This window comes from Cibotium barometz, chromosome 52, assembly GCF_041138505.1.
Source record: "Cibotium barometz isolate CiBa-2024 chromosome 52, ASM4113850v1, whole genome shotgun sequence".
NCBI classification, from domain to species: Eukaryota; Viridiplantae; Streptophyta; class Polypodiopsida; order Cyatheales; family Cibotiaceae; genus Cibotium; species Cibotium barometz.
Window position 1 is genome coordinate 7,868,554 of NC_141097.1, and position 9,070 is coordinate 7,877,623.

A 9,070-nucleotide genomic window follows, 5' to 3' on the forward strand; every position below is an offset into this window, starting at 1 on the left:
GCTCTCTCTTGCTACATGCTCTCTCTTTTGCCACACGACAGAAGAGAGCATGACTTGGGAAGAGAAGGGGAGAGCTACCATGTGGAAGCACTTTAGCTGGCAACCGCTTGACCAACAATGTGAGAAACTAATCCCATATCTACCACGTGGCATGTTTGAGAGCTCCCCTCTAGCCACATGGCAGCAATGTAGTACCAAGAGGGAAGTGCGCAGGCCGCGAAGTACTGGTCATCTGTTATTTTTTGAAGATAAAGTATTTTACCATATTGGCTTAGGCTTTTTGGTCACACCCACAATGCACATAGCTTTTTGGTCACACCCACATGACCGTGTGTTGAAAACGCCATATAGACACACGTGTGGCTGGGCGGGAATAAAAAGGGGGGGGGTGTGTACGGTCTCGTAGATGTTCCCTCCAAAATGACTGCCGATTTTCAAAAAATGCGGGACATTCAGGATTATTTTTTATTGCAACATTTTTTTATTTGTTTTGTCTTCCTTCGTTTCTTTCCTGCTCGCAGCTCAACATCGCCATAGCCAGGCGCTTTCAGAGTCCGCCACAGGCAGGGTCGCGTACAGCACGCCTTATTTGTCAAACATCCCCCAAGCTTTCTGTCGTGGGGTCCTCCATACGCAGATATCGGTATAGCCAGGACCTTGCGATTGTCAGGAGCTTCCCTGCTGTAGCGCATGCTCGTTTCTTCTTCGGCTATGGCTCCTGACCCCTCAGACCCTTTTGTTTTTGCCAGCATTCACCTTCTGCTTCATAAGCAGCAGCAGGAGACGGGGAAGTCCTCCCGCTCCCGCTCTTCCAGCCTCTCCAAGCTCTTTGCCTCTTCCTCATCTTCTGCAGGCGGCTACGGCGGCTACAGCAGGCGTCAGCACAAGCGCAAGAGCAGGAGCCGCAGCAGTAGCAAGATGCCGCTTCATTACTTGAAGCCGGGGGCTTTGGCGCAGCTACGGGACGCACAGAAAAGCGCGAGGTCCTTGTCATCCTTCTCCGCCTGCTGTGCCAAGAAGAAGAAACGGATCGAAAGTTCTGGCCTCGAAGACGACGACAATGAAGCGGCTACGGCAGCAGAGCCGGCGCGGGTGCTCCGTGGCGGTGCCGGAAGAGGCGACGGAGTAGGTTTCTTGCCCCCCCAAGCTCAGATTCCTGCCATGGCAGCAATGACTCCTAGTCCTGCAGTAAGGGTTTTTGGCCCCCTGTGCCCCCAACGGAAGAAGCTTCTGGCGCCGAAAAATCCCCTGCCCCCGCCTTTGGCTGTCCCTGCCGTCCCCATTACTCCCGCGACTGCATCCCCTCGGCCTTCTCTTGATTCCGGAGGCGAATCCTTGCTGGAGTCGCTTCCTCTCGAACTGCTGGTTAGTATGGCTTTACAAATGTTTGAAGGACAATTCCGCTCGTTTAACTTCGGCAATTTAAGCCCTGTGTCTGGTTTGACAGTGGTCGGATTTTACTGTAACTTTCGTCCGCTCGTTCCGTCAGTTCTCCCTGTTGAAAGTTATCTGTTTGCTTTCTGTCGCTTGCGCTTTTAATTTAGTTAAAGCTTCAGATTAACCTTCTGATTCCGTTCTATCCTCCTGTTATTCGAATGTAGGTGCGGATAGTCTGCAATTTACACCATGACCAATTGAAGCCTGCGTTTCACATCAGCAAGAGGCTCAGACAAGCAGTGAGTGTTTCTCTTAGTAACAGTGGCCTTAATCACTGAAATATTATCCATCCATGCTCAAGATCAACTCTGCGTTCAATTTGATCGTCCAAAGGGAGCAATTGCTGTGTGTAAGACCAATGTTGTTAAATGTAATCGTCCAAAAAGCAGCCTTAAGCGGTGTTTAAGATCAACCTTGTGTAATCTAATCGTCCCGAGAGTAGCCTTAGTTGCTGTGTCTAAGATCAACCATGGTGTGTTTATTGTCCCTAGGTCCTGATAGCCAGACAGTGTCATTTTGATTTCACAACCCCTGATAAAGAGCGGCAAGATGCGGTGCGGATAACCACCACCCCAAGAGTAGATATACACTGGCCATTTTCCAGGTGATTTACGAATGACTAGTTGTCTACTGCCAAAAGTTGCAGTTTTTTCTTGTATTTGATGTGCCAATGTGGTTTTCATGTCCTTAGTTAACCGTGTCTATCAGGGATTGCATTTGCATTGAACATTACTACAAATGACATTGTGTATTGTATGGTTCATGCTTCTCTTAAACAGGGCTAATGAAGCAGGAGCAGGAGCCGGGCCGTCAAGGCCTCCTACTCCAAAGGCACCAAGGCCTGCGCAGAAGCCACTGCAGGCAAGAATCTCCTTTGCTGAAATGCAGCAGTTGGCAGGACCCCTTTTCCATGGCTCTGCGAATCGTCTTCGCCGAGTGAAGTCCCCCAGCCTCTCCCGTGCTGCATTCCGGGCTGTGGCCTCCCACCGAGTTCTCTTTTATGAAGAGGAGCTCTGTCAGGCAGTTGCCCAAAACAGCTTATGAATTGCAAAGAAACATAGTCATCAAGCTCCTTCATTCTGGTGATTTTGAGTACCCAATTCTATATTGGCATATAGATAATATATCATATCATCAATACCACAGGCCAATTGCAGGCTGCATGGTTACCCCCGGCTCTTCTCATGAGCAGACCATTTGATTCATCAGAGACTAGTGCTCTGTGTGTCTTACCACTTCCCTCAAGGGCGCTTTGGGCTCTGGTGATTATAAGCATACAAGACTCGCTTAACAGGCCAAATTGGGTTTGTCTGATTGCCATCGTTGTACATAGACTTGACTATCTTCTTTTTTGGGGAAAAAGCTTGCAAAACTCATCAGCTCATACTTTTTCAAATGTGCTTTCGAGACGATGTCGATCATTTGTTGCCACATCAATCTTTTAACGAATTGCTACTGATATATTCTTATGGATATGTGATGTTTTCTCCACATGTCTAGCATGCAAACAGCAATTGTGGGCTCGCTTAAACTGAGAATTGTGGGCTTTGAAAGCTTGTACTTGGAGAATATATATATATATATATATATATATATATATATATATATATGAATGTATGTATGTATGACTCCTATTCCCCAATGAATAGTCCTTTGCTAGCTACAATAAGTCCTACAAAACTCAACAAAACTTATAAACCCTAGATGCCCTAAGTTTAGGAATAATATTGAATAGGGGATTGCACAAGGAATGAACATTGGTCTAAACTCGAGGAGTTGTACACCCAAGTGAGTCATCTAGAACCATGGGTGTAGGGATTTTCAAGCTCATGGGAAAATATGATGGATGTTGTATTGATCTTATTCAATGCATGTAAACGTTTGAGTAGTGATGTGAAGCTTTTGGAAACCTAGATTTTTCCATGCATTGAACCTATCCTTTAGTGGTTCATCACTTTGATACTTGTAATTAAGACAATTTTTGAAACTCTCAAGACAACCTTCATTTATGGATTCTCTAGGCTTAGGTGACATGGAGAAATAGAAATCTACATGAAACTTGAGGAAATTGTAAGAGATTACAACTTGTATATGAATACTCTAAACTCATGATGTGAGGACTAGGAGAAACTCAAGGATGCATAAATGAAGTGATGTTTCTTCATGGGATTAAAAAGAAACACTTTGCACAACATGATCATAGTCTCAAATCTAGATTCTTTTGATCAATGTTGCAAAGAATCAATCTGTTTAGATGACAATATGATGAAAGACAATTATGAACATTCCTTATCTAACAACCAATAGAAGAAAGGGGTAAAGAGAAATTGATCTCTGAAATGTTAATCACAAAATTCTACACATCTTTGATTTTCATAAAGGGGATGAGATCACTTGGACACAATTGTTCAAATTAAGAGCTTACCTTTGCCTTGTTGAATCATGTGGTTGGGCCCTACTTGCCTTAGAATCGCAATTGTAACTTTCGATGCAGGTGGTGTGTTAGCTCGTCCATCACATCCTCACTCTGTTGTCATGTTGGAATGCTTCTTTGCCAATGGGATAAAGATAGAGCTCTCTATGATGAAATGGAGGCAAAAAGAGATAGTCTTCATCACACGTGGTTCTATCTCACAAAAGGCAAGGAAAGAAAAAGAAGCTAATATAAGAGGGAGCCTTACAAAACATGATGTATCTAACAACAAGCAAGATTTAATTTCATATATACAACTAAGAATAGAGAAGAGAAGAGCTCATAATTATTCTATTACAAGGGAATGATTGTATATTGCTTAGTGTAAAAACGACTTATATATAAGTAACTAGCTTTGTTCTTAACATGGTGTACTAGGTTTTCAGTAGCTAGCTATATGTTACTCATGTTGTCATCATAATAAATGACAATAGTCCTATCCATATCACCAAGTAGATTTTGAAACCAAGCTATCTTACAAGTTGCCATAGCAGTGTCCATGTACTTTGTCTTTGTACTCAACAAGGTAATTATCAGTGGTTTCTTGTTGCTCCAACTCACAACAGTACTCCCAATCGGGCACTAACTTCACCACCAGCTTGGGTGATAGGAGGGTGTAATTACTAAAGTGGGGGCATGTTAAAAACCACTCCGTAGGTTAACATGGTTTCACTTACTCAACCTACCCTAAGGTGCTTTACCATCTTACCTGATCAAACGGGCACTTATCTTTTGTAAGATGGCATTGGAACATATAAAGTCTTAATGTCGAATAGGAAAAGTCTAAGGACTTAGTATATATACTTGCTTAAGACTAGTAGTAGAGGCTAGACCATTTTTAAGTTTGTTTGGTCTATTGTGAAAAAGGTGCATTATCACTTTGTGAGAGAGAAGGTTCTAGTAGGTGATGTAGATTTGGTATATGTTAGCATAGAGGAATATGTGGGGTCGACATCTTTACAAAGGAATTAGGCACACAAAGGGTCCACAGGTTTAAGAGCTTAAGGAACTTGTATAAAGTGACTCACCAACCCAATAGCATAGCTCAAATCTGGCCTGGTGATCGTCATGTAGATTAAGCTTTCTACTATGCGCCTATACATAGTAGGATCCTCCAAAATCTCTCCTGAATCTGCACTCAACTTGCCATTATGATCCAATGGCACTAAGATAGGCTTACAGCTTGTCATACCATACTTGGACAACATGTCCAAGCCATACTGTCTCTGCAGTTGTGGTGACCTACAGAAGTAGCACTTCTTGCATGGGGAAGGGTCCCTCACTCGGGGCCTCGCCCACACGGATATCCGGACAAGAGACTAATCCATCAGTTCTTCCTAAATCGAACTCGAAAAAACTTCCCTTGCCCGAAAAGCACGGGCGATTCCTCCAGGATAATTTTTCTCTAACGTAGTCAAAAGTCTTAACTAACTGAACGGATCTGACCAAACCTGTAAGTCCCATAGTCAAGTTAGGGAAAAGATTGCACTTGGATCATAGAGACCAACGTTTTTTTCCTCATTGTTGAGAGGCACAGCCGTTGATTCTTTTCCATAGAACAATTTTTGTCCGGGATTTACTTCATCTATCGTACCATAACAGAATTGAGTCTCAATTTAGGGATCCATCAGTCCAGTAGTCCCATGGGTTAGCCCAACCACTATAGTGATGGGATCCAATTAGGAATTTGGTTAGGTTTTGTCCCGACGAGTACCAGGGAAAAGAGTTCCCAGGCCCCCTAGCCGGATATACATGCAAACTTAAAACTAGTCACACCACTTACACACCCAATATAAAATTGTCTTTTTCACAGATTTGGCTGTCTTTAAAACAATCATTTAATGAAAATCATAGTGTCACTGCTCATAATCCTCCAAAATCTCCGGTTGAATCCTAATTTCCAATCATTCCTTCATCGGTGTACCTATGGCATCATTGGCAACCTGAACACTCACCACCTGTCCACTCAGGGGCCTTTTTGATGGTTCCTAGCTCATATTACTCGCCAATCTATTCACATATCAAAATGGAATCTCTGTTGAAGATCAGTAAGATCAACCAACATATCCATATAGAAGAGCCATGGACTCATCCGTTGAGGACCAGCAAGGTCAATCAACCAGATCCATGCCCGAATTCAAAAAATAACTCTTACTCCTTGCTCCAATATCTTCCACGACGCACGTGTGGGTATCTTCGGTGACCCAGAGCCCGTCGAGCACCGTATGGTCAACACCCTCTAGGATCCTTCGCAGGTGACCTAGCGCTTCACTCATAGGCCGCTTCCTTGGTCCCTCATCCACCGTACCGGAAGCTCACCATTTTAATCGAATCGAGGCCGGTCAAGACCTCGGCCGACCTTGCTACGTGAGACATTCTCCATTGACTCTCCGCCGTCAGCTATTGTAACTTTATCAGATTAGGTCTCCACCATGACCTCATTCCCTAGCATTCTTGACATAAAAAGGTCATTTAAAAAACAGGTCATAAATACAGTTTCTATAGCGAACTCTCGTCTTTCCACATTGTTCCATCTCAATCCTCATTTATTTCATCTGCATTTCCTTTCTCATCACACCATAATCATTCACATCACAATTCACATGACACCACATCAATTCTCATCCACCATCACATTCATTTACATCACATCCATTTACACCCTTCACATCTCATTCATTCATATCCATCACATTGGTTCATTCATACCACCACATACATTCTCATATACCATCCCATCACATACATTCTATCCACATTATATCACATCACTTCTGTCCACATCATATCTCATTCATACTCATCTATCCAATCGTTCAACTGTACGACTACCCACATCTATTCATACATTCATATCTATCACTTGACATCCACATATATTCATGTCACATCACATCACATTCTTTTACATACATTCACATCCATCTATCCATCCATTCATGCACATCTATCTGATTTACATCACACATCTCATCACATCTATTCACCTCACATCTCATCACCTCGATTCACATCACATCTATCCATCCCTTCATTCACATATATCTGATTCACATCACACATCTCATCACATCTATTTACCTCACATCTCATCACCTCTATTCACATCACATCTATCCATACCTTCATTCACATCTATCTGATTCACATCACACATCTCATCACATCTATTTACCTCACATCTCATCATCTTTATTCACATCATATCTATTCATCCCTTCATTCACATCTATCTGATTCACATCACACATCTATTTACCTCACATCTCTTTTTCTTCCTGAACTATCTTTCTCGAAAAGGGGGTGATATTTCAATTACTATTTTACTGAATTTCATTCATTGAATATTCACTTAACTGATTTCTAAATTAATCATGAATTTCGATGAGGAATAAATTAATCATTTATCCGAATATTTGGACTTTGATAGATTTCCTGAATTTTCTCTTTACAAACCGAGTGAATATGAAACGATAGAATTTTCCCTCTCAGAGTATTTACTTATTCATTTATCGAATATTCATGAAAATTAAACGTAGAATTAAAGAGAATCTAATTTTGATATAAAAATTCTTTATGCATAAAATCAATTTAATAGGAATAACACTTTTAAAATAAAAAGAATTTCTTTATGCATAGAAATTAATTTCAATGAAAATAAAAGTTTTATAAAAAAATTCTATTATGCATCTTTCCATGCATAGAAATTAAATTCAATGAAAATAACACTTTTATAAAAAAATTTCTATTATGCATGTTTCCATGCATAGAAATTAAATTCAATGAAAATAACACTTTTATAATAAAAAAATTTCTATTATGCATCTTTCCATGCATAGAAATTAAATTCAATAAAAATATCACTTTTATAATTTAAAAAAATATCTATTATGCATCTTTCCATGCATAAGATTTAAATCTAATGAAAATAACACTTTTATAATAAAAAAATTACTATTACGCATCTTTCCATACATAGAATTTAAATCTAATGAAAATAACACTTTTATAATTAAAAAAATTTATATTACGCATCTTTCCATGCATAGAATTTAAATCTAATGAAAATAACACTTTTATAATAAAAAAATTTCCAATATGCATCTTTCTATGCGTAGAATTTAAATCTAATGAAAATAACACTTTTATAAGAAAAGAATTTCCAATATGCACCTTTCTATGCATAGAATTTAATTCTAATTAAAATAACACTTTTATAATAAATAAAATTTTTAATATCCATCTTTCTATGCATAGAAGTTAATTTCAATAATTATATCAATGATATCCATGCATATTCATAGATGAATATGTACATGGAGTAAATAAAAATATTTCTTTTAGGATGCACAAACGGTGGGAATTACTCTTTTAGAATAACATAAAGATAAACTTTATTTTCCACAAAATTTAAGAAAATTTTACCATAACTTTCTATGTATGGCTGACCATTTCTCAATTTTTACATTCTAATATCACTTTAAAATTAATATCACTTTAATTTTTATGTATGGCTGACCATTTCTATGTATGGCTGACCATTTCTCAATTTTTACATTCTAATATCACTTTAAAATTAATCCCAATTTGAAGTAAAGTACTCTACTCTATTCAATTTTCACTTTCTAAAGAGTAAACAATAAGAAAAGTTTAAATAAATTTATTTGTTATGCATATTAGGGTAATTCTTAAGGAAGAGAAGGGGGTAGCCTTTTCATCAAGGCATATCATCAAGACTCACTAAAAAAGCAAAGAAATCAGAAAACCATAGATTAGAAATTAAAAAGTAGAGTTTTTAGCTTACATGGAGTTTTGTGAGCTTTTTCTTTGGCTTGAGGGATTGAGGGTTCTACTCTTGTTTGGATCAAGAGTGGCCACCAAATCTTTTGGAGAGGATTTAGTCAAAAACAATTGAATTATCAAGTGAATTCAATGTATTTGACTCTGGGGAGGAGTAGAGTAACAGTGCATAAACACTATTAAGCCTTTACAAAAGGGGGAGGTATCTATTTATAGCAAAAAGTGAGCCTCAAACCAAGAAAACTGATTCTAGAATTTTTGAGATCAGTTTGGTTAATTTTTGACCATTTTTGGGTCAGTTCAGCTTACTTTTTGGAACTAGACTTGAAATAGGAGGAGAGAGGAAAGATGAAATATCTC

The 9,070-nt window shown here is 39.2% G+C and overlaps 1 protein-coding gene across 2 annotated transcripts; it reads left to right on the forward strand.

Annotated features, from left to right (window-relative positions):
- Positions 1–509: 509 nt before the first annotated feature.
- On the forward strand, positions 510–2,847 carry LOC147608747 (uncharacterized). 2 transcript variants are annotated; one of them, XM_086788428.1, is made up of 4 exons: positions 510–1,365; positions 1,602–1,676; positions 1,929–2,041; positions 2,217–2,847. In XM_086788428.1, exons 1-4 carry the CDS (start codon positions 691–693, stop codon positions 2,479–2,481), a joined length of 1,128 nt encoding a protein of 375 aa, XP_086644554.1. In that variant the 5' UTR covers positions 510–690; the 3' UTR covers positions 2,482–2,847. The 2 variants fall into 2 exon arrangements, with proteins under 2 accessions (XP_086644554.1, XP_086644555.1); XM_086788429.1 differs by lacking the exon at positions 1,602–1,676.
- Positions 2,848–9,070: the final 6,223 nt, after the last annotated feature.

Coding starts and splice junctions, on each gene's coding strand:
- LOC147608747 (XM_086788428.1), top strand. CDS start 691: ATGCTCGTTTCTTCTTCGGCTATGGCTCCTGACCCCTCAGACCCTTTT. Junction 1,677..1,928: donor GCAAGAGGCTCAGACAAGCA/GTGAGTGTTTCT, acceptor TATTGTCCCTAG/GTCCTGATAGCCAGACAGTG. Junction 2,042..2,216: donor ATACACTGGCCATTTTCCAG/GTGATTTACGAA, acceptor TCTCTTAAACAG/GGCTAATGAAGCAGGAGCAG.